Source organism: Puma concolor, chromosome B3 (genome assembly GCF_028749965.1).
Source record: "Puma concolor isolate L17-30 chromosome B3, mPumCon1.1.hap2, whole genome shotgun sequence".
NCBI classification, from domain to species: Eukaryota; Metazoa; Chordata; class Mammalia; order Carnivora; family Felidae; genus Puma; species Puma concolor.
The window spans coordinates 2,946,017-2,969,430 of NC_141672.1; the positions used below are offsets into that span (position 1 = coordinate 2,946,017).

The 23,414-nt window shown below is 63.1% G+C and overlaps 3 protein-coding genes and 1 long non-coding RNA gene across 11 annotated transcripts in view; 1 reads left to right on the forward strand and 3 right to left on the reverse strand.

Moving 5' to 3' along the window:
- Positions 1-12,318, reverse strand: ZFYVE21 (zinc finger FYVE-type containing 21). 2 transcript variants are annotated; one of them, XM_086708711.1, is made up of 8 exons: positions 12,129-12,318; positions 4,765-4,815; positions 4,228-4,396; positions 3,438-3,513; positions 3,264-3,355; positions 2,635-2,688; positions 785-927; positions 1-624 (listed from the first exon to the last, which is right to left on the reverse strand). In XM_086708711.1, exons 1-8 carry the CDS (start codon positions 12,264-12,266, stop codon positions 589-591), a joined length of 759 nt encoding a protein of 252 aa, XP_086564837.1. In that variant the 5' UTR covers positions 12,267-12,318; the 3' UTR covers positions 1-588. The 2 variants fall into 2 exon arrangements, with proteins under 2 accessions (XP_086564837.1, XP_086564838.1); XM_086708712.1 differs by lacking the exon at positions 2,635-2,688 and having other exon boundaries at positions 12,129-12,317.
- LOC147579655 (uncharacterized) lies at positions 8,402-11,276 on the reverse strand. Its single transcript, XR_015251979.1, has 2 exons — positions 9,693-11,276; positions 8,402-9,662 (listed from the first exon to the last, which is right to left on the reverse strand). It is a non-coding gene; the product is annotated as an uncharacterized LOC147579655 (long non-coding RNA).
- XRCC3 (X-ray repair cross complementing 3) lies at positions 12,290-23,388 on the forward strand. 2 transcript variants are annotated; one of them, XM_086708710.1, is made up of 9 exons: positions 12,290-12,872; positions 13,279-13,475; positions 15,827-16,034; positions 17,712-17,849; positions 18,170-18,382; positions 20,161-20,315; positions 22,450-22,662; positions 22,819-22,865; positions 22,960-23,388. In XM_086708710.1, exons 3-9 carry the CDS (start codon positions 15,980-15,982, stop codon positions 23,189-23,191), a joined length of 1,053 nt encoding a protein of 350 aa, XP_086564836.1. In that variant the 5' UTR covers positions 12,290-12,872; positions 13,279-13,475; positions 15,827-15,979; the 3' UTR covers positions 23,192-23,388. The 2 variants fall into 2 exon arrangements, with proteins under 2 accessions (XP_086564836.1, XP_086564833.1); XM_086708707.1 differs by having other exon boundaries at positions 13,360-13,475.
- The window catches only part of KLC1 (kinesin light chain 1), a 49,529-nt gene continuing 47,254 nt past the window's right edge, over positions 21,140-23,414 (reverse strand). For all 6 annotated transcript variants that reach the window (XR_015251977.1, XM_086708694.1, XM_086708692.1 and 3 more), the window contains 2 exons: positions 21,878-21,950; positions 21,140-21,559 (listed from right to left, as the gene is read on the reverse strand). Coding sequence is in view for 5 of the 6 variants with exons in the window: in XM_086708693.1 (XP_086564819.1) it covers positions 21,557-21,559; positions 21,878-21,950 (76 nt within the window). In the remaining variant the exon portion in view is untranslated. The remainder of the gene's footprint in view (positions 21,560-21,877; positions 21,951-23,414) is intronic.

The following is a 23,414-nucleotide window of genomic DNA, read 5'->3' on the forward strand; positions in this document are numbered from 1 at the left end:
TTAGTTTCAAAATAAGTTTTAATCATAAGCTTTATATACAAATTGTTGTACAATTATTTTAATAAAGGGAAATAGTAAGTGAAAATACAAAAAGCAAAGCTGGCTTCTCCCCCTCAGTGAAGTGTCAAAGGTTTGTTCGTAGCCCAGATTAGTGATGCGGTAAGTGGAGAGTCTATAAAACGGGCTCAGGGAGACTGTAAACTGACGCACTAGAAACCAGGATCCCAAACAGATCGGGCCCGACTTCCCACTGCCCAAATCATTACTCTGCAAGAGTGAACACTGAGGGGCCAGAACCTTCTAGCAAACCTGGGCACCCATAAAAACATGGTTGAAGTTACGCTAAAAATAGTTCAGCACTAGTGAGTAGTGTAGCTGAGTCTCTCCCACCTCCAATTAAGTACCAACAGGATAGTGCACAAACTCTAAAGCACGAAGCTGTTTAGAGTGTTAACGAGCTGTGCATATCGCACTAGGATCTGTTTCTCCAAACGCTCGACTTGTATTTCCCAGCACGTGTGGGGTTAGTTGCCTGTGTGTGCAGAGCTGGCTCCACGGTCCCCTGCTGATGGTCCATCCCGCATGGAGTCACTGGTCCCTCGACTCGTAGAGGAGCTTGGTGGCCTATGACGTGACGCAAGAAGCGTGACCAGTCCCGTGCCCAGCTGCTACGGGCTCCCCCCCACCCCCACCGGGCCGGCAGGGCTTCCTCTGGGAGAGGTGGGCCTGTACCTGAAGAAGGGCCCCGCCTCCCGAGCCCTGCCCGCCGCAGCCCACCAGGTACCTTGTGCATGGCCGCCAGCCACGCCGTCGACTGCCTCCTGCTGGCGTGTGCGTCCTCCCCGGCCGTCAGCTTCAGCTGCGTCAGGCCCTCCGCCCCCGGTGCTGCAAACCGCAGGGACATGCCTGTGGCCCGTGTGTTGCCTCCTGGAGAAGGGAGACGAGGTAAGGCCCGTGGGGACCCCAGGATCCCACGTGCCCTTGTGGAGGCCAGGGTGCCTCCTTCCCACCCCTCGTGCTGGTGCGGGGGTCCCAGGGGCACCGGTGGAGGTCTGGAAGACCCCAAATTCACAGGATGGGAAAGGAACCGAGTCGCCTGGTCCTCCAGGGCCCAGGAAAAACCACATCACTGAGCCGAGAGAAAACCCACAGTGCCACCCGGTCCCACGTGGGGACTCCTGTGGTCAGGAAACCCAGCCAGGGCTGGCTCCACGCCAGTACTGATCCCGCTGGCCGTCACTCCCGCCTCAGAGCCATCCTGCCGTTGAGAGCTCGTGCACAGGCTGAGGGACCAGCGGGGACCAGCACCAGAGAGGTGCTGACACCTACCCTGCCGTGTGAGCCCCGGCAGAGATGCAGTGAGGGGACCGGCCTCTGCAGGCCGCACCCGGCTGTTTCCACAACCAGCCGCTCAAGGACGGGTGGCTCTCACGGCCTTGACCACAGAACGGTCCCGTGGGGACCAAGCGTCACCGTGAAACCCGTCTACAGCTTTTCTCCTCCGCTTCAACATGCAAACTCCATTTCTGAGCAGGACTCCACCTTGTGGAAGATTCCTTCTAGCAGACACTGATCTCTGAGTCAAAACCAAGGGGCCCCCCTCTCCCCTAGGGTCCGTGGACTGCAGATGACCCCCGCGGACAATTAGAGGCCTGACCATCCATGAGTGTGGACAGGCTGGTTCCTAATGGGACCCCTTGAGGCGAGTGCCCCCACTGGCAGACCACGGCTCTGCCCACCCCGCTTCTCTAAGTAAGGTTTAATCAGCACAGCCACGGCCACGTTCCTGTGTCATCTCTAGTTGCTTCTGCACTTTGCAAGGATCCAGGCAGCCGGCAAAGCTAAGAACACGCACCACGTGGCTCTCCACAGGCCGGCAGGCAGCTCCTTCGGCCACCGTCACCTCAGGCAATTGTGCCACCTGCCCCCGCCAGCCCCAGGGAAGACAAGGTTCTACGGTTTTAAAGGTTCTAGAAAACTTCTGGCACAGCGGGGTTCATTGCACCCCCAGAGTTTCCAAAAGGGGGCGTGTGGCGCCAGAAGCCCCCGGGCCCTGCCCAGGGAGACCATGCACCAGGCCAGCTGGGATGTGGCCTTCTCCCTGGCCCAGGAGGGGCCGGGATGAGGTGGCCTTCCTAGCGGGAGGCAGGCACAGGAACACCCCCGCTGACCCCCAGCTTCTCTGGGCCCTGCCCTCTGTACCCGGGGGTCTTCGACGCCCACCCCGCCACCGGCAAGCAGCCTGGAATCCCTGAGCACACCGTGCGGAGGGCACAGAGGCGGCGGCGCGCTGGCCTGGCCCTGTGACCTCGGCATCGGCATCCAGGAGCTCAGGCCGAAGTGCGGAGCTGGCTGGGAAGGGGCGGGAGGGCGCCGGCCGTGCCCCGCTGCCCCTGCGCTCGGCCGGCTTAGGGCCAGTAGATGCAACACTAAATCCCCTTAGGGCTGAGAAACCCAGCAAACCAAATCCATCTCTACCCCCGATGTTTCCATTCATGCTTTATATACCCGCGTCTTGGGCCCAACCCCCTTTCAAATCGACCAACAGAAGTGACTGTGCATTTCAGAGGCGTGGCCTGGGCTGGACTGCCCGGTGGCAGCAGCAGGGCCGGAGGAGGGTAGCAGGTGGCTGACCTTCAGAGGCGGGCTGGCTCCCCAGGAGGCTGGTGTAAGTGTGAGTGTCTTTTTCTACATCAAGAAGGCGGGCAGGCAGGAGAGGAGAACAACCAAGAGCCAATCAGAAAACAGAAAGCAAGAAGGATTAAGTCACGTGGGTTTTTGTCAGCACGGAATGCAAACTCTCTTCCCGTGGAAAAACAGCCAGAAGCGTAGAAGTTCAGGTGGAAAGATCCAGAATGGGCTGAACGTTCTGGAAGCTCACCAAGGAAATGGAAAGGAATCTCGTCCCCACGGGTGCCTGACAGGAGCAGGAAGTGCTAGTTCCCAAACAGCCACCACGCCACACCCTTCTGAGCACACGGATGACGCCGCCGCACTGGGAACGTCATCCTTGGTTTGAGGCCAACGATAAATGGTACCAAAGACCTTGTATGTGACACGCTCAGGCACATTCTCCTGAATTCGCTATCTTACACGTTAAGCCCCATTCACCTGGCAAGTTCCTAAAACCATGTACTAAATCCAAGCCCCTAGAGGACGACGGGCTGGCTCCTCAGAGACCCTGCCGACAGACTCTGTCCTCGAGGCCCCTGTGTCATCCCCAAAGTCGCCCGCGCCGGCACCAGACTTCCTGCCGCACTCACCTCCGGGCGGAAAGCCTTCCGTGAGGATCTGCACAGTCGAAATGTGCGCAATGTCAATCTCGTGGCGGCTGTCCCCATCCAGAAGCAAGTACCTAGGAAAAAGGGTGTCCGCACCACGTTACCCCGGGGCCGACGTGACAAGGCTGTCCGTGCCCAGCAGCCTCTGCCTCTCACCTCTGGTTGTTGGAGAGACGACAAACCATGGTTTCTGGCTTCTCAGAGTTTCCAAAAGTTACGAGAAAAGTAGCTCCTTAGGATACAAAAACAAACGTGAGAACACAGCGAGCCCCTCCACCCCTCACCGCCCCCCGGCCCGGCAAGGCCAGCTCCCAGGGAGGCGCGCACACGGGACAAGATGAGACCAAATGAGTCAACAGTGGTGGCTGTGCCCGCAGGTCCCCGAGGTGAGGCGGCAAGGCCATGACGGAGGAGATGCTGCAGTTTTGTAAAGCACAGGGCGCTGCTATTGGGAGAGGTTCTGCGCACCCTCCATGCTGCCAGCAACGTCCCGTCCTTCCCCACAAGGCACCCACACGCTCCCGGGGGAGCCAGGGCGGCACCGGAACGGGACAGAAGGTGCACAGAACTGGCCCGGAAGGATCACGGGACAGGTGGCAGGAGGGAGAAACACGGGGGGGGGGGGGGGGGGGGGTCGGCCTTCAGAGGCTCCTGGGGAGGGAGATCCACAGTCCGTGGAGCACCTCCTCTGATGCCACCCATGTCACAGGGCCCCGTGTCCGCACACGCTCCACCCTGGCCCAGGGCCCCACACCCGATGGCCGTCCCAAGCCCTGCGGAGTCAGGCTGCCACTTTAGGCCGCATTCCTGTTTCCGTAGAGCAGAGGCGGCTCGATCCTTCCATGGGAAGCCGGGGGGGGGGGGGGGGGGGGGGGGGGTGGTGACAGCGCTCTTCCAGGTCGCCCGCCAGACAGACACCCAGGACCCGGCGACGACCCGAGCTTACCACTCAGGAGCACCTTGAGCTGCTTGTCGTAGAACTCCGCCTCCTTGTGCGACACCAGGGCGCACTCGGCGCACTGCCGCACAGGGTCCACGAAACACATGCGCCGCAGCGGCACCTTCTGGCCACAACACTTGTCACAGAAGCACTTCCCACACCGGCGACAGTGGTGCTGCGGGCGCAGGGGTGGTGCTGAGGGGACAGAGGACTGCCCCCCGCGCCCCCCCCCCCCTCGGGACCACCCGTCTACACACACGGCCCCGTGCTGGTCTTCGCCACTGGAAGGAGGAGCTGCCAAGGGCGCCACGCACACGGCAGGGCGCCCTGCATCCCGCGGCCCACCTGCCAGGACGCCCCACCTCTTCAGAGGACGACACCCCTTTGAGGGCAAGACCCGCGGGTGTGGCGGCGCCCAGCTGGTGGCACGGGTGTGGGTCACCGTCTGCTGTTCTCAGGCAGCCCCCAGGACACTCAGGTGCGTCGGCCGCCCCCCAAGGGGCTCAATGCCGGCCTGGCCCCCACCCGATGGCCTCAGCTCACCTTTCTGGTCAGGAAGTCAAACTTCGCGTCACACTGCATGCACCTCGGGCACTAGGAGGGAAGGAGCGTCAGGACCCAGCTCGGGGTGCTGCCGGGAGAGCCGCCCTCCCGCCCCGCAGCTGGGGGGGGGGGGTGACGCGTCGCAGGCACAGGTGGGCTCCGGGTCCCACAGGCCAGGGACAGGGCATGAGCTCGGGGGGCATCTCGGGGACGCCGGGGGCAGCGGTCAGAGCCCGAACGGCCACGCTAGGGCAGCCACCTGAGGACCCCCAGTTCTGGTGCCGGAACCACGGGTCGGTGTCCCGGAAGGACCACGTGATTCCACGGCTGGAACTAACGGGAAGCGTCCCCGACACGCGAGCATCGCTTTCTAGGTGAAGTAGGTGAAGTAGGTGAAGTAGGTGACGTGGCGGCCGAGCAGGGGGGGAGGCCCCCACGAGGGACGCCTCGAGTCCCTCAGTGACACGGCCACACGTGCATCGGGACGAGGCTGAGGCGGGATGTGGATGGTGCGGGTCGGATATGGGTTAAAGGCGGTCACCGCCAGGCCCCGGAAATGCCCCCAAATGCTCCTGGGAGAAAGGGAAGCAGAGGGAACCGGCAGCTGGGCTCCGGGGGACAGGTGTCCAGGCCCCGCAGTGCCCGGGAGGGCAGGGACCACGGCGCGGCGCTGCGGGGGAGGCCTCCCTCACCCCAGCGCGCAGGGAACAGACTGAGTGCAGCGGCCGTGCGACCGGCACTGAAGACAAGGGACTCCAAATGGCCACATCGTCACCAAAGGGACGAGCTTGGGTTTCTTCCTCTAACACAAGCCAAGAGTCGCTCCAGACCTGCCGCGAAGCACCAACGGGCCATCCCGCCCGCCGCTGACGACGCTCAGCCCCCCCCCCCCTCCCCCTCCCCCCCCCCCCTGCCGTGGGAGAGCCCCTCCCGGCCCCACCGGCAGCGCCCGCCCGGAGGAGGGCTTCTGATCACAGGACAGCCAGACTGCACGTGACCCGGGGCAAACCCGTCCCCCAGTGTCCTTCCCTCGTCCCCACCCAAAACCTTCTCTCCGCTCAGCCAGGGGCACGCTCGTCCCGCAGGGCAGCAGGGGCAAGCACCAGCTCACGCCTCCCGCCGGGTGACCTCTCCCCTGGCTCTGTGTGTCCCCTGTGGGCCTCGGCCTCCTCCAGGCAGCCGTAGGCTGGCGCACGCGAGTCGGGCAAGCGGGTAGCTCTGAAGGGATTCAAGACAGAGCCAAGTGCCCGTGAACCTGTGTTGATCCAGAGCGGAGGCCAGGGGTGCTGGGACCCCGCAGTGCTCCTGGAAGGGACCTCGGACCCACAGCCACACCGGGCCTTGGCGCGTGTCCTCCCACGGCGGGCACCCTTTTCAGACACCACCCTGCAGCCAGACGGGCTCCATCTGGCCGCTGCCCCTGCACTGGGAGCGGGGTCTAGGCTTTTCGAGATCGTGTGACTGACGCTTTCTTGTTACCCCGTTGCTCCTGAGCTGCTTTCTGGACTTGGATACAGGGCTTGGCCCACCTTGGCCTTCCAGAATCATCTACAGAATCCCCACCGGCTTTGAGTGTGAGCTGGATACTCACTACCCTGCCGCTGCCTCTCCCTTTTGTGAGTTCTGGAACTCGGGCCTTGGAAGCGCGGCAGGGCCCCGGCCTCTGTGTGACCCCCGCAGGGCCAGCCACAGAATCCACTGGAAAAAACCAACAGCGAGGGTGTGACTGGTGAGGCCCGGCAGCCCGGAAAGCCTGCCTCACCCCGCGGGAAGGCTCTAGCGCCTCCTGGGGTCTCGGGTGGCGGCCCCTCTCTTGCTCCCCCTCCAGCAACGCTAACAAGGACGGTCTCGCGCTTACTGTAGGGCTTGTGTGTTTGGGTGCGTTGAAAGACCAATTTTCATCGTATTTTGCTTTTATTTGGGAGAGGGGGGCAGGGAGGGGGAGAGAATCTCCGGCAGGCTCCACCCTCAGCACGGAGCCCGACGCAGGGCTCAGTCCCACGACCCCGAGATCGTGACCTGAGCCCAGATCCAGAGTCGGACGCTCAACCGGCTGAGCCACCCAGGCGCCCCAGGGCCAACCTGTAAACGTGAGGCGACAGCCAGGACGAAAAACGTGCTTAACAACGTAAGCGACATAGGATCTTATTGCTGTAGATAAGCAATAAGGTGATTCAGAAAACGGGCGGATCTTCAAGACAAGGTAACTTTGTGGTTACGTGACAGGAGAGGGCCTTCTAAAAGTCTCGACAGAGCGATCTCACGTGAGGAGAATGGGAAGGAAAAAAGAGGCAGAGACGAGAGGAAAAATACGGCCAAAGAACCGCTATGGCGTCTGATGAACGAACTGCACCAGGAGGGAACAGAAACCACACGCGCCGGCCGGGTGCCAGCGGCCGCGGGCCTGGAACCAGGGCGAGGGCGGCCACAGCCCAGACACCCTACCGAGCCCGAGACCCGCCCCCCGCAGGGCGGGAGGGGCGGGACCGGCAGGGAGGGAGGACGAGTGGGGGCAGGGCCCACCAGGAGGGCCCTGCACGAGCGCGCCTCCGGCCAGATGACAGACGCCTCCGCTAGGGTCGCTGGGGGAGGCTCCAGCCTCTGGGGGCGGGGGGGGGCCACGCTCACCCCGCAGGCAGGCCTGGCTGACAGCGGGGCGGGAAGCTGGTGGCAAGGAGGCACCACGGAGGAGGGCGACTGGGGCAGGGGCACGGGGAGCGCTCCTCGTGAACTTTCCAGCTCCGCACACCGCACACACACCCCCCCCCCCCCGGCCCCCGACTCCGTGCTGGTTCGGAGGGGGGAGCCCACGGGGGACCCGCGCCCGCGGATGTGGACGTTGAGACGAGAGGGAGGCAGGTGCCGCAAGGTCAGCTTCCTGGCGGACGCGCGCGGGGTGGAGCGCGAGAAGAGGCCGAGCCCGGGTCACAGAAGGGCCTCGGGGAGCAGAGAGCGGTCTGCCACCGGACCCCCGCGCAAGGAGCCCCCAGAGGTGCCCCGGGCAGCTGCAGGACCAGCACTGGCCCCGAGGGTCTCCCCTCAAAGTCTAAATAGTTGGAAGAGGGGGGCCTGGATGGCTCAGGTGGCTGAGCGTCCGACTCTGGACTTTGGCCCAAGTCGTATCAAGGGTGCGTGAGCCGGAGCCCCGCACGGGGGGCGGAGCCTGCTTGGGACAATTTCTCCCTCTCTCTGCCCCTTCCCCGCACACGCTCTCGCTCTCTCTCAAAAACAATTTTCTTTGGTGGAAAACAATTTAGAGAGTTTAAAGGAATGTCAAAAACAAAGCTACTGTAACAAAAGAGCTTGGGGACACCTGCCCGTCCTCCCTGGGGGCCCACCCGCTCCCACAGCGCCCCCCTGCTGGCTGGAGCCAGGCCCTCGACACTCCCTATCTTAGGTTTCTCAGACACAAACAAATCCGGAAAATAAGTTTTCACGATATATGCACACGGGACGCCTGGGTGGCTCAGACGGTTAAGTGCTGCCTTCGGTTCAGGTCCCGATCTTGTAGTGTGTGAGTTCGAGCACAGATCAGCGCAGATCCTTCAGATCCTGTCTCCCTCCCCCTACCCCTCCCACCAGCTCCGAAAAAAAATAAACAAAAAAATATTTTTGAACAAATAAAAAAAAACCAATATATGTATTAATGTATCTTTATTGAAAGATAATCCTTTCTAAAGAATAAGAGAATTACTCCTAAAATATTAAATGACTCATCTCAAAGATTTAACTCCGTCATGAGTGAGGGAACCAGTAAACTGTTAAAAAACCAGCTCAAAAGAGACACAGGAGGTCCTGGGGAGGGGACGAATGTGACAGTGGATGCGAAACAGCTGGCATCGCAGGAGACATGTGTTCCTCTTGGGACAGGGCCCGCCTGTGTCTCCCCACCCAGACCCCCATCACTGGGGGCTCTGAGCCAGCGGCGGACGCAGCGCCCCAGACACGAGCCCTCCCCGGGAGCAAGTGCTGGGCCTGCCCGGCGCCCCCCCCCCCAACATCCGAGGCTCCTACGCAGCCACAGAGCCCAGCACCCCCATGCGCTAGGTGGTGTGCCCCCCGCCTCGCGGTCCCCGAGGCGGGTGAAAGCCCCCGCCTGTCCTGTGCCTGGCAAGTGTCTGCAGAGGACCCCCTGGCCGTGTGACCTCGATGACTCACAGTTGCCCCCGACCACCTGTGACAAGGCTGCACATGGACCCCAAATCCCCATTCTCGACCGGCTGCCCTGTCTGTCCAGACTCGTCGGTCGGAACAAATGCCCATTCACCTCGCTTGCTCAAACCTGAGTCAAGCTTCTCTCCTTCCTTCAGGCCCACGGATGAAATCCCACCCTCAACCCGTGTGCGACAGGCTGACCTGGGGTGCCGCAACCCCCGATCGCAGGTCACAGGTCACACGATCCGCACCCCCTCGCTGAGTGGACGCCTCCCCTTCCCACCTGCTCTCATCCAGTTGGGTCCTGGGTCCCTCCCCGCACAGAGCAAGCCCTTGCCAGGCCAGAGACACCGGCAGATCTCCCGGGTTCGGGGTCTCCCTCCGGCAGCAGCTCCTCCCCCTGCCTAGAACAGTCTCTCCCAACTTGGGATTTGGTTTTGATCTGACACCCGTGCTCTCCTTCCCACTTCTGTGACCACAGAGTATCCACGTGTCAAAATGATGGCCCCGAGCCACCGGCATCGCTGGTTATACCCAGCGCGGAAGATGGAAGAAAGAGGGGTGCAAAACTACAGGGCTTTTACGGATAAAACAGTATCTCATGGCCTCGTGCCCAGAGCGCCCACCCCCAGGCTTCCTCCTCCCCGAAGCCACTAGGGAGCCACGGACTGTGCATCCTCGGGGACCAGCAACTGTTATTTCCGGGGCAGGAGGCCAGCTAGGAGGCTGGGAGCTATAGCTGGCTCAGGGCAGGCGCACGCGCATGCACACACACGCATGCACGCGCGCGCGCGCACACACACACACACACACCCCAAATTGTCAACACTCTCAAGGGACGTCCCTGCAGGCCCACGCGACCATCCTGGTGCAGGGTCAGGCACCTAGTAAGTACACAACAGACGTGGAACGGGCTGGCCTCAGAGTGACCCGATGGAAAGCGGGGCCGAGATGAGACACGAAGGACCATCCACAGATAGGTCAGCAACACTAATTGGCAAACAACCGGAAGCGGGTGGAGGCTGAGGGTCTATGGGTCACCCTCCTGCCACGTTCTACCTACTTCCCTTCACCCACTCCAAACCACCCAGACCCACCTGCCTCTCACTACCGGTATCCCCAACACCCGAGTCTCCCCCCTGCACACAAGGGTCCTGGTGTCCCACACGCACTGAACAGGCAGGGGGCAGCTGGGGGCCAGGCTAGTGGCAGGGGATCCGCCCCACCCCCTTCCCCCAGAGCTTCCAGAACCCCAGACTGTTTCTTTTCCTCCAGAACACTCGCTGTGCTAACCTCTGGCCTCTTGGACCAGGCCCCAGTAGGCTTCAAATCCGCTTCCTTTTCGAAGCTCACGGCGGTCCACCCTCCCGTCCCTCCTCCCCCAGGCTCCCTGGAAGGCCTCCAGGGCTCCTCAGGTCACGAGTAAGAATTCCCACAAGCAGGGGGCAGGGGGGCTCCGAGGGGCACCTGCTACCCTTTCTTTCTAGGTGGAAGGGAGCCCCCCCCCCCCCCCAACAGAGAGACAGACTCAAACAGATCAGGCCAACTCTGCTCGCTTCCTGCTGTTCAACTCAGGCCCGAAAACACAGGCACTTTTCCAGGAAACACCCCTGGGCACGGGAAGAGGGCACACGGAGCTATAGCTGTTACCCCAGTGTGCAGAAGTGGGGGCAGGGGAACCGTGCCTGGGTCCAGACACCCTTCTGGGACTCCTTGCAGACGCCCACCGAGTCCGGTGGGGCAAAGCTCCGCAGGGGGTCAATCGGGCAGAGTCTCTCCAGACTCCTGGCGGGGGCGGGCGGGGCACTCCCCGACCACCCTCGATCTGGCCACAGATTAAGTGCCAGAGGTTCACGGCCTCCCTCCCCACTGCGGGAGTGCGCGGTTCCCTTCCGTGTGCACGACCTTTCACCCGCCCCGTCCCCACGACGCTCCCTGCGATTCCCACTTCCCCAACCACAGTAACACGTGTCAGCCCCAGTAACCCAGGAAGGAACTCTGTGACGCGGACACATTCAGGAGAAAGACACACATTCCTTTATCTCTGACTTTCCACAGCACGAACCGGGGAGCCCAAGTGGGGAAGGTACGCGCTGTCCGCTCAGACAGTACCAGCACCAAGGGTAAAAGCGCGCAAAATAAAGAGCACAAACAGGGCAACAGGGGAGGGGAGGGAAGGGCCCGGGGAACACGCGACACTGGGGAGGGCGGGGGCGGCGGCCGCTGGGCCTCTCCTCGCCGCCGCCCTGCCCCGCCGCCCCTCCCCAGCTCGGGCGGGCCTGCCTCGCCTCGGACACCTATTTCACTCCGGTGCCGACAGCCTGCAGCCCGTAACTACGGTTCTGGGGGAGGAAGGCGTCTCAGGACGCAGGGGCGCTTGTCACTTAAAGCGACTCAACCATCACGGCGCGCTGACTTCTTTAGGACGGACGGATCTACAGGAACGCACGGAGTTCCTCCCCGTGGCCTCCCGGAGCTGAGAGCTGCTGGCTTATGGGATCGGGTCCAAACCCCCTGGCCTGCCACGCAAGGGCCTTCAGAAGGGGCCGCACCCACCCCGCCCACAGGGACAGCGCGGGGCCTCCCCACCCCTCACCCCTGCAAGCAGGTGCGGTGCCCGCCAGGACGCCCTCCTTACTGTCCACCTGCAACCTCCCACTCAAAGCCAGCCCTCCGCTCGCACCGCGCGGCACCCCCCCCCCCAACCCGGAGCGCGCCGCCTTCTAAGGAGGCGGGGGGCCTCTCCCCCCCCCACCACGGGGCAGGGGCAGCGACGGCGTCTCAGGGGCCCCAGCTGAGCAGCTCATCCAATGGAAGTGGAATTCCCACGTGACCTCGCAGGTGGGCCGAGACCCGGACAGAGCAGGAGGGGCGGTCCTTGCGGGACGCACCTGAGTGGGGAGTGGGCGAGCCTGGACGCCCCGAGAGGGAACCAGGCAGAGGGCACTGTGCCCAAGGCCCCGGGAGGGCTGGAGCGCGGTCACCGGGAACCCGGGGTACCGACGGCGGCCGTGGGGGGCCCCGGAAGGGCAGCAGGAGCCAGACGAAGCGCTTCGGGGGCCCGGGTCGGGGCAGCAGGGAGGCACGGCGGGCCTGGGGCGCGGACCGGGTAGCCTTAGCCTCGGAAGGGGATCCTGGGCGCGGACGGGGGTCTCGGGCGAACAGGGCGCGGACGGGGGGCGGGAAGCCGGCGGGCGGTGGCGACCTACCTCCTTATCCGGGACCCACTGCGGCTCCTCCAGGCCGAAGGGGCTGCCAAAGGCGCGGTGCTCGGGCACCATGCGCAGGCCGCTGGGGGAGCGCACCAGCTTCTTGGCGTCGCGGCGCGCGGCCACCTCGGAGGACATGACGCCGCCACAGCGATCGCCCCAGGCCCGGGCCCTCGCCCCGTCAGGAGCCCCGCCCCGCCCGCGTGGATGACAACGGCCGCGTCCAATCGCTACGCCCGTCCGGGAGAGCGGGCCAATCGGTACCCGGGACCCGCCCCAACGCTGAGCTGTTCAATCCACGCAGTGGCACCTCCCCGGCCACTCCGCGGCCCGACACCAATCGGCAGGGAGGGCCCGCCCAGGCACACCCCGCCCCCTTCGGGAGGATGGAGACTTTGGATTGGCTAGTTTGTCTGCGTCGTATGCTGCTTCCTCTCTCATTGGCGAATCCAAGCAGGGGCGCCCGGCTCTCATTGGAAGAGGAGGTTGTAGGGGGCGGGGCAGTGCGAAGAGGCGAGCAGAGCGCGCGCGGGGTGAGAGTGGCTGGCCGTGGGGCGCGCGGCGCGGGGGCGAGGGTCGTCCGCACCGTCGAAGCCCGCGGGCGGGCGGAAGGGACAGCCGAAGCCGGGGTCCTGGCGGTGGGAAGGAAGGTGGGCTCGGAAGCTGGGGTGTGGGGGCCGCAGAGGCCCGCCCTCGGGGCTGTCACCCGTAGGGACCGGAGCAGGCCGCCGCGCTGGGTGAAAGGTGAGCGAGGGCTGCATGAAGTCGGGGTGTGCAGGGGTGGGGGACGGCGGGGTCATGGTGGGTCTGCGGGACCCCCGGTGTGGAGGAGCCGCTGGGGGGAACGGGACAAGATGGTTCAGGGGCTGGGAAGGGAAGGGGCTCTCAAAGGAGGAAGAGGGTTTTGAGAAGGGACGAGGGCCCAAGTGTCCAGGCCAGGCTGCTCTGGAGAAACCACCGTGGTGCCCAGGCACGGCCCCCAAGTCACCGGGGGGCGTTCCCTGCCGGGAGGGCTCATCACCCCCTCCAGGGAGGGGAAGCCAGAAAAGATGCCCAGTCTGGAGCCAGAGCCGGCTGCTCCCACCCGGGGAGGCACCCCGCAGGCAGGAGAGCGGGGAGACTGAGCAGCTCCTGTGGGATTTGTTAACAGGCGGGTCAAGAACTTGGAACAAACAGCGGGGACCTGCATCCCCCTTGCTGACTGTATGATCTTGGCTTGTCCGTTTCCTAGTCAGCCACACCGAGGTGGGAACACTGCTGTTGCGACGCTTGAGTTCGTGTTGTGCGAGGTGCCTGGAACAGTCCTGGGAACGGACTGTGTGTCTGATAACTGTCTGCACTCCTCCGGTGAGTTTGGGCATCAGGGGGGCCGCCTGTATTCAGCTTTGAACTTGCGAGAGACACGGGCTTTGGTTCTGTTCTGTGGGAGATTTGGGCAGCCCTCTCTGTGGGGGCGCCGTGCCCTGCCCTCTTTCGTAAGTCCGCCAAAGCTACTGGAAACCTGAGTCTTGCTGCCCGGAGTGCAGGTGGGCCGGTGGGCCAGTCTGTCTGTAGCTGGAACTTTCCATCCCTGGGAGGGGCAGGGGTGGGGTGGGGTGGGGTTGGCAGTCGGGGTCCTCAGGCCTCTGCCCAAGGGGCCCTGAAGCAGGAGAGTGTGATTCCCCCTGGGAAGGCTCAGGGCTTCCCTCTGGCGGGACCTGAGTTGCTTGAAAGTCATATTCGATTCTACTGGTTCCCACAAACGTTGGGTTCTCTCCTACAGCTCTGACCCCCTTGCCCAGTGGCATGGCATGTTAACTGTCCCCTTAAACAGGAACTTAACGTTAATGCTCTGGGAAGCTGCTTCATGTGTCTGGGCCCGCTGTGGGCGTGCTCCGTGCCCAGGCCTCTCCCTTGCTGGAGGAGCGCGGGCCTGGAGGATGGCTGGCTCACACCCCTGCCCCTAGGGAGGTGGGGGGACAGGGCACCCACCTGGGCCTGTCTGTCCAGCTCCCGGTCAGTGTCTGGTTTACGCAGGTGCTCCACCAGTGGTCACTCTGCTTCCGGATGCCCCGTTCCCCCACCACATAGGTTCGAGGCGCTGTGGTCACCTGCCTTGATATCCTGCCCTGTGTCTAGTGGCTGGTCAGAATCTGAGTTTAGTATCCAGGCACGTCCCTCTCCTGGCCATTCATCTTCACGGTCCAGACCCCAGTCCAGCCTGTTGGCCGCGTGTGTCACATCAAGGCCTTCCCTCCCCCAGGCACGCCCCAGGGCCTTTCCACAGTCTGGGGGTGGGGGGGGGGACACGCACCGTCTCTGGAATTTGGAAACAACAGACTTGGTATCTTGTCCCGGCGTTCTCTTGTCCTGGAGGAGGTTTTGGGTGGTGCCTCCCTGGGTCACCTCTTCCCGCTCTTGTCCTCAGGGATCCCAGAGGTGCTCTCCCCACCAAGCCAGGAAGGCACACCGTGTGTCCTTTGGCAACTTACTACTTGTCCTGGAGATGATCTTTTTCTTGCTTACCTGCTTTCTGTCTTCAGGAACCAAACGTCACACACATCACCAGCCCACTAGAACCTTCCATATGCTCAGGGCACCTTCGGAGCTCGTCACCGTCCTCACCTCCTCTCGCTGTGTGTGGCTGGCACTGGGGCCCTGCGTTCAGGCACCTCTGACGGTGACCCCGCTGTCCTCCAATTTGCAGTTCGGGGGGCCGCGGGGGAGCCGGGGCTGTGTGTGTCCTCCCCGGCCTCGGCATGTTTCCTGTCAGCCCTGGCCTGGAAGCTCCTGCTCACGCCTGAGCGTCAGGCTCCTGTGCTGTCAGTTCTGGGTGTTTTGGATTTCTCTCTGCCACACCGGTTTCCCTGACCAGCCTGTGAACGTGACCGTGCAGGCGACCTGCTTCTCGAAGCTCCAAAATCAACCTGATGTTGTCCAAATGAGTAACACTCTAAGCGCTGCAAGGGGAGGCGACCTCCGACCTTCCCCCCGGCTGAGGCCTTGCTGGTGGACCTGGGCCCTGGGTTCAGCCTGAGTGGCTGCCGGCCTTGGTGTTCCCACACGCCCCGCTGCCTCCTCACCCTTGCTGATCTGGGAGGCCAACATGGAAACGTGGCTTGCTAGAGAGTGTCTGGGTGACCCTGGGCTAAGTAAGGCGACCAGCGAGGGTCGGGCTGGGCTCCAGTCCCCACGGCACTCAGTGCGCGGTCTGGGCCTCGGGAGGGCTGCTGGCCAGGAGAGGGGCGGGGCCGGCCACACGGTCTCCGCTGTTCTCCGCCGAAACAGCTGGGTGGTCGTGGAGGTTCCCGCTTGAAAACATCTCGCAGGATTCAAAAGTCACTTTTTCCATTCTTTCCAAATCCCCGCAGGGACACACTTCTGCCGAATGCAGAAGACGCTTCATTCGCGTGAGCCCAATGAGCATGGTCCCTGTCTGCGTCGTCCTCACCCCAGAGATGGGCCAGGCAGGGTGCTCACCCGTGTACCAGGTCTCCAGGCCGGGACTCCGGGTTGAAGCACATGCTCATTTCTAACACTTTCTGCAGGGGACGGAACGGGGACTGCCTTGCGCTGCCCTGGCCTTTAGAGTGGGGGTGGCCGGGGGACATCCCTTCAGCCGCATCACTGTGCGGATCGAGTCTTGGTTTCTGAAGGTGTCGCCTTAGACTTACTTCAGTGGTTTTCCTGGTGCAGTGAAGTCTCTCCTCCAACCTCAGGGCTGACGGTGAACCCGTCACAAAGGAGACTGCGTACCCAAGCCACTGTCACCCCGCGGTGCTCTGCTCCTGGGGGGTTTGCACTGACAACAAGCGCATCGGCATTTGTGTCCCTGGGAGATTATCCGTGGTCGCAGTCAACCTGTTGAAGAAATGGATTTGGATCAGTTGGACCTGAATCCCAGAATTACTACTGCGGTCAAGAAAGGTATGTTTACCGGTGTTTGTGTCGAGTAGATACGTGAAGCGTGTGGGTGGACTTGTGTGTCGTGTCCGTGAGACACAGCGAGGTTGCCGAGTCCCCCTTTCCCAAGCAGCTACTCCTGATGAGCAGCCAGTGCTGGAATGTGCTGCAGGGTCTTCAGGGGTGTGTGTGTGTGCGTGTGGACTTTTTTCAAGTTAAATTTTATTTTCATCAAAGTAATACACGTTTATTTTCTAAAACGTGAAACGGAACTACTTCCGCCACTCGGGAGTCTTTTGGCAATTTCTTTGTATTTACATCTGGACTTCTAAGAACGTGCTTACGTCGCCGTGTTCGGTTTGTCAGCGTCTGCGATCACGCACGGAGCGCCTGTGACAGGGGTGAGGGCTGGCTTCCTGGTGCACCTACTTCCCCCTCCCCCACCACAGTTGGAGCACAGTTTGCGCCGTGAGGGCTGTGACTGGGGACATCATTACTGCTGCTGAACTGCGAGGTTTTGACGGTTTCCTTTCTTATTACTTCCCCTCAAAGTTGGTAGTTGCCTCCTTTTTTCAAATTCTGTGTTTTCCGTGTACGTCTCGTTGTCTTTTCCCGCATCGTCCAGTATGTCAGCTACGGGTGCCTCTGTTTTAGGTGCCCAAATGGGTGAGCTGGACGGCTTCCCCGCTGTGTTTGTCTCCCGGTGCGTCCTTCCCCAGCTGCCCTGCACCAGCTGGCGTGTTGGGCCTCCCATCTCCCCCGTCTCCCGGGGCATGTGACAGGGAAGCTTGTTGATCACAAAGCGTGGAAGCCGGAGTACACGTGGGGGCGACTTGGTGATGTCTTACGTGGGGGAACAGTCTCTGGTCCTGCTCCTTCGTCCTTGGCTCTTGGTTCTTCCAGAGCCTTTCAGTCATTTTGTTGTGTTTTCCCTTTGGTCCAGTCTGTCCATCTGTCTTTTCACTGGAGCCTTCAGTGCACATGTATTTAAGGTAATTCCTGGTATGTTTGGGTCTAACTCTCTCTTTTGCTGAGCTACCTATTCTGTTGCTTTTTGTGTTGTTCTCCCTTTTTTGCCATCTGGGTTGGTTGGAAACATTTTTTAGCGCATTTTTTTTCCTACTAGCTCGCAAGTAATGTACTTATCCATGCCCAACAGTAATTTATCCGCTCTCCTCCCCAAATACCAGATCTTCTGGATATGTTAACTCTGTGACCCGCCCTCCCACCCGGCTGTTGCCACTGGCATTGTAACCGCCACGCAGTCTTAGCTCGGTCCCCGCCTTCCCCGGCTTTCCGCTGCAGTGACGTTTGTTTGGAGCCTGGCTTGGCTTTCCTAACTGCACGGTTCTCACCCTGCCCCGGGGTCACCCTCAAGCCTTGCCTTGGTGTCGGCCTGCCTGGCCACAGAAACGCCCTTCCTTGGGACACGTTTTCAGGATGTGGCCACGGCAGGTGGCTGATGTGCTCTGGGCACCTGGGAGAGGCCCGTCCCCCTCTCGGGCCCCTTCCCTCCCCACTGCTGTCCTCACACTCTGTCCAGGGGCTCCCATGGCTTCAGGGAGTGGACAGATCTAGCCCCTGCCTGCTGGGTCCCCAGAACTGGAAGACCGTGTTCCGGAAAACACCCGTTGTCTTTGCCATGCTGCCTTGCGTTACTGTAGTCTGAACTTGTCCTGTTCTGTCTTTGTGTAATTTCAGCCAAACTGAAGTCAATAAAGGAGGTTTTGCATTTTTCTGGACCAGACCTGCAGAGACTAACCGGCCTCTCCAGCCTCGACGTGCAACACTTGCTGAGAACGGCCTCCCTGCACCTGCGGGGAAGCAGCGTCTTCACAGGTGGGCACTGGGGGCGGGTGGGGGGTGAGGAGAGGCCTCTGCTCTGCCCATGCCTGGGGAGGGATTGACGCAGGGCCACCGTCACAGCATCAGGACAGGGACACAGCAGGTGTACAGGGCAAGGGCAGGGGGACGGAAGAGATGGGACCAGGCCAGGCAGTGCAGGAAGCGGGGGTGGGTCGGCAAGCAGACCCAGAGCCCACGGGTGCCCAGAGAGCACAGCAGCTAGGAGAAGCTTCCACGCCCGCCTCCTCCCTGCCTTCTGGCTCCGAGGTCGCCTGGGCCCCCGGCACGTGGTGACCGACGCCCCCTGCGCCCAGCTCTGCATCTGCACCGGCAGAAGAAGAGGTTCCCCGCCCAGCACCAGCGCCTGAGCCTGGGCTGCCCCGTGCTGGACGGCCTTCTCCGCGGCGGCCTGCCCCTGGACGGTGTCACCGAGCTGGCCGGTCACAGCTCCGCCGGGAAGACCCAGCTGGCCCTGCAGCTCTGCCTGACCGTGCAGTTCCCTCCGCGGCACGGAGGCCTGGAGGCCGGTGAGTGGCTGTCCCCTCAGGCGGGCGGGGGCAGAGTTGGGGGAGGCGGGGGTCCCGGCCGTGCCCAGGTCGCACTCATCGAGTCGAGGCCCGACGCCACCTCCAGGGCCATCTTCCCGGGTCCCCGTCTCTCTCCGCATGCGCCGTGGATTCCACCCGAGGGAGAGGGCAGGTCTGAGGGCCGTGGGCCCTGTAGCCTGCCCTCCGTAGGAAGTGGCCCCTGCTCCCTCGAGGACCCGGGGACAGTCTCCGTCTGGGCACAGAGTCCCCCTTGGGCACTTCTGCGCACTCTCCCGCCGCCAGCCTGCAAACCACATGGTCCCTGGGGCTGGAAGCCTCGGGCAAACATTTTCCTCTTTTTCCCTTTTGGGGACGGGGCAGACAGGACCACCGAGGACAGCGGGGGCGGCCGGCCCCTGACGCGGTTTTGCGTCTGTCAAGTCTGCACAGGGCGTGCGGTGGAGGGATTTTTCCAGGCTGCCCGTGCGGGTCTCTGAGCGTTAAAAACTTCAATCGTTCTTACTAAATGTGGTGCCAGAGCGGACGGGTCGCACCTCGGTAGCTCCTCGGTAAACGTTGCACGGTTCCTCCCGAGCTCATCTGCTCACCCGGCTTCCCGGACTGGCTGGCCCACGCGGTGGGCGGGGCATGCGGCCGGGGCCAGACCTCGCGGCCCGGTGACACACGCACGCCGCTGGGACCCATGCGGGGCACTGGCAGCAGGGGCCTCGCTCGGGGACCTCTCCTGCTTCCCCTATGTCCCGAGAGCCGAGGACTGGGGTCGGTGCCGCTCCCGTGAGCCCGGCCGTGGGCGGGGGCCTCTGGACCGCGCATGGGGGTTGCTCACCCGCGGCGGGCCTCTGTGTCACCCCCGCCCCTGCACCTCTGGGCAAGGGTGCAGGTGCCCGGTGCCGGGTGGACGGACTTGGCCTTGGAAGCCGGTCAGCGGACGTTTCCTGTGGCGAAATGTCCCTTTGGAGCCTTTGCCCCGGTTCGCGGTTGGGTCGCCTTCTGTGGCCGGCTTGTAGGATCCTCATGTGATCCGGACGCGAGCCTCTCCCCAGACACGGAATTCACCGTGTTTTCTGCAGGGGTCTCCTCGTTTTCTTGTGGATTATCCTGTGATCGAGTCCAGTTTCTCTCTCTGCCTTTTCTCACTTGTACGGTCTGTGCCACATCGGAGACCCCCTCGCCCAACCCAGAGTCCTGAACACCCACCCGCGTGCTCTCCGGAGTTTGAAAGCGTCGGCTCTGGCGTTCGATGGGCGGATGGAGTCCGTGCCGGGGGTGAGGGAGGGCCTGGTCCCCGCGTCCCCGCACCATTCACGGGGAAGACTTCTTTCTCTCACTGGACTGTCCCGGGACCTTCGTTGAAAATCAGTTGCCACAGACGTTAGGGTTCGTTTGTGACGATCCCCAGTTCTTCCCAGCGGACCTGGGGTACACTGGCACAGGGGAGCCAGGGCGTCACCCCAGGGTGTTCAGGTCACAGCAGCCCAGGATCACAGGAGCAGCCTCGAAAGGAGAATCTGGGAATCTGGGAAGCATGCTCCGGCAGAGCCTCTGAGGGGAATCCAAGGGCGTGTGCAGGCAGGGCATTTCCGGAAGCCCGCGGGCCCTGATGATCCCACTGGCTTCCGCTCGAGACAGGCTGGGGGCAGACCCACGGGGTGGCATCCTGACAGCAAGGGGGCGGCAAGGGAAACCAGCCCCCGTGCGGGGAAGCCACAGGGGGGCGGGCTGACACCCCCCCCTCCCCCCCGCCCGTGCCGCCCCAGGGGCTGTGTACGTCTGCACCGAAGACGTCTTCCCGGACCTGCGTCTGCAGCAGCTCATTGCGGGGCAGCGGCACCTGCGGACGGACGTTCCGGGAGAGGTGATCGACAAGATAAAGTTTGGCCACCAGATCTTCATCGAGCACGTGGCCGACGTGGTGAGCGTCCTCCCTCTCTGGCCCTGAGTTCTGTGGGGAAGGTGGTCAGGTGGGCCAGCAGACAGAGCCGCACACACGACACCCACACCGGGCCACCACCAGCACCAGGCAGCCGGTGAGCCGCCACAGGATTCGTGACCTGAAATTCAGGCTGAACCGGTCGCCCCGCCCACGGGGAGTTGCGGAGGGAGGCCCCACACGCCACCCACCGTCCACCGTCCCGTCCCCCACGGGGTGTGCTCCTCAGTCCCCTCAGTAGCAGAGAGCACCTCCCTTGCCTCCTGGCCACCCGGCCACCCTGCGGTGACCATCCACTGCCCAGAGGACAGGCCGGCTGTCCCGGCGAGAACAGTCTGTCGGGTTTGACTTCTACCCCTGACAGAGCAGAACGTGCATCAGGGCACAGGAGGTCCCCACCTGGCTGCTCCGAGGGGGGGGGGGCGGGGGACACGTATCCGGAAGCATCAGCAGCATCCCTCCCTGCAGATGGGCAGCCGTGGGGCAGGAAGCCCCAGGGAGAGGGCTAGGACCACAGTGGTCCTGGCAGGCAGGGGAAGCGGCCCTGTGACCTGGTCCGTGCTCAACTCCGATCATTATTTGAGGGAGGGACAAGCAAGCAATGAGTGGAAAGGGTTCAAAAGCTGAGAATAAACCGTATAGCAGGAAAAAAAAAAAAGTTAAGAAAGCCTCTGCATGGGGCTGGGGGAAGCCTCTCCTCGCAGCCCAGCTTCCCGGGCGCACCCCCGCACCCGCTGGGCAGGGTCCCCGGTTCCCGGGGGACCTTCCCCCACTTAAGAATTGCTATAAAAATTGCAAGTAAAGGGTAAGGCATATAAACTTTTAATTTTAAAAAAATTTACAATAGAACATATCACACACAGCTTCGGGAAGTAACACGGTAAGATCGGGCACACGGGCCCAGGCAGCCAATGCCTCTTCCTTGCACTTTCGGGACACGGGTGTCCCGGGAACCGCGGCCCAGGAGGGAGGCTGCGCCCACCCCGTCACCCTGGAGGGGCCGAGCGTGGCCATGGCTTTGCAAGCGACGCGTCCTGGTGAGCGGTGTGGCTGTTAGTAGGACAGTGTGCTGGTGGCACGGGGACACAGAAGACGAGGTTAGTGCTGCAGGCTCTCAGCTCCAGGGCCCTCCAGCCTCGGTGACCGTCCCCTGGCTGTCACAGGGCAGGCTCTGGCTGCACACGAGCAGTGTTGTCCTGGGTCCTCCAGGGCCGGGTGTGGTTTCACTGCAAGAGAAGGCAGCAGTCAGGGCCAGCGCTTTGAGGCCCACGGTGGTTTCTGAGAGCCGTTCTGAAAACCGCACTGGGGGCACCAGGCGTTTGCCCTCCTGCCCAGTGTCGGCCTGGAGCCCGGGGCCCTGCTGTGGGGACGGGGCCTGCCCTTTGTGCACAAGCGGGGCCTCAGGGCTGCGGTCCCCGTTTCCACCTCCTGGGGGAGGGGGCCCCTGAGTCCTGGCTCCGCAGGGAGCGAGTGCAGCCACCACCTGCCCAGCCCCCAGGTGTCCCCAGAGCTGCCTACGGTGACGGAAAGGGGACGGGACTCACGTTAATGCTGGCGTCCTCGAGACCGCTGCTGCTGCCATCATTTTCCACAAAAAGAGGCTCTACCGAAGACGCCCTAGAGGTGGAAGCACAGAACTGGGTTTCATTCAGGGCGAGGAACCAGACACTTGGCTGCTCTCTGGCGGGACGGCCAGTGTGTGGTCACCTGGCACCAGGGCCTGAGGCCGCCCAGCCCCACCCGGGAGCCTAGCCAGGGCCGCTCAGGGCACCGCACTCGGGCCCCAGAGGTAGGCGGGGGTGGCCTGCCCCTCCCTTCCCCCCGCCCCCCCCCCCCCCCCCCCCCCGCCATGGGGTAGGGCTGGGCAGGGGACAGGGCTCACTGCCACCCCTAGACCCGCCTGACGAGAGTATGGTCCCAGCGACCAGGGCGGTCGGTTATGAGCCGGCTTTCTGCTATGGCAGCACCCCAGGGGTCAGCTCCTGGCACGGGGCCACCAAAGGATGAAGTCCCGGTCACTGTGATGGCCCACGGGGTGAGGAGTAAAACGGGAAGGCTGCGAGGGGCTCTTCAGTGCAGGACACAGGCGCTGACCGCCAGCTCCCTTGGCCTCTAGGACGCCCTGCTGGAGTGTGTGAGTAAGAAGGTGCCCGTGCTGCTGTCGCGGGGGATGGCCCGACTAGTGGTCATCGACTCCGTGGCGGCCCCGTTCCGCTGTGAGTTTGATGGCCTGGCCTCAATGCCCAGGGCCAGGCGTCTGCAGGCCTTGGGGGCCACCCTGCGCCGGCTGAGCAGCACGTTCCGGAGCCCCGTGCTATGCATCAACCAGGTGGGCCCAACCCCGACACCCTCCCTCCCCTCCCCCCCCACCCAGCTTGGATTTTAGGGAAGTTCAGAGGGGTGGGGGTGGGGGAGTGAGGCCACTCATGCTGGGGCGGGTGGCTGTGGGTCCTTGCTGCAACTGACCCTGGTCCGGATCTCCCAGGTGACGGAGGCCGTGGAGGAGCGGGGCGCGGCACCCGGGCCACAAGGGTGAGCCGGGCCCAGCCCACGGGCAGGACAATGAGGGTGGCAGTGGGTCCCCCAAGGTTTTGTCGGTAACCGTTGGGCCTGTTTTCTGTCTCAGTCTCTGGGAGGAGCGGGTCTCTCCAGCCCTCGGAATGACCTGGTCCAATCAGCTCTTAATGCGGCTGATGGTCAGCCGGCGCCGCCCCGAGGAGGAAGCCGTCCTCCCCCCGCCCGGCCGCCCTGACCGCACCCTGCGGGTGATCTTCGCCCCTCACCTGCCCCCCTCATCCTGTTCCTACACCGTCAGCATGGAGGGGGTACGGGGGACTCCCGGGACCGAGGCCCGTTGACGTGGCAGCTGCAGAACGGCCGGCCAGGTCCCAAGAAACCCCGAGTCTGGCCAAGCCCTCCACACTCTGCGGGCACAGGGGACTCACGTCTTGACCCGGGACACCCATCGCTGGGACAGGGTCTGCTCCAGGGGTTGGCTGCCCCTTCTCAATGGCGGGAAGGCAGTAAGCTCAGATGACCCGCCTGACGTGGCCTCCCCCCGGGCAGGGCTGTCTGCCTTCA

What these genes read in the sequence shown, in the direction of transcription:
- ZFYVE21 (XM_086708711.1), bottom strand. Translation starts at nt 12,266, where the DNA reads ATGTCCTCCGAGGTGGCCGCGCGCCGCGACGCCAAGAAGCTGGTGCGC. An exon ending in GCTCAAGGTGCTCCTGAGTG is followed by an intron (nt 3,514 to 4,227) that starts GTAAGCTCGGGT and finishes TTGTATCCTAAG; the next exon opens with GAGCTACTTTTCTCGTAACT. An exon ending in GGAAGGCTTTCCGCCCGGAG is followed by an intron (nt 2,689 to 3,263) that starts GTGAGTGCGGCA and finishes TTCTTGATGTAG; the next exon opens with AAAAAGACACTCACACTTAC.
- XRCC3 (XM_086708710.1), top strand. Translation starts at nt 15,980, where the DNA reads ATGGATTTGGATCAGTTGGACCTGAATCCCAGAATTACTACTGCGGTC. An exon ending in GCACGGAGGCCTGGAGGCCG is followed by an intron (nt 18,383 to 20,160) that starts GTGAGTGGCTGT and finishes GTGCCGCCCCAG; the next exon opens with GGGCTGTGTACGTCTGCACC. An exon ending in TCGAGCACGTGGCCGACGTG is followed by an intron (nt 20,316 to 22,449) that starts GTGAGCGTCCTC and finishes CTTGGCCTCTAG; the next exon opens with GACGCCCTGCTGGAGTGTGT.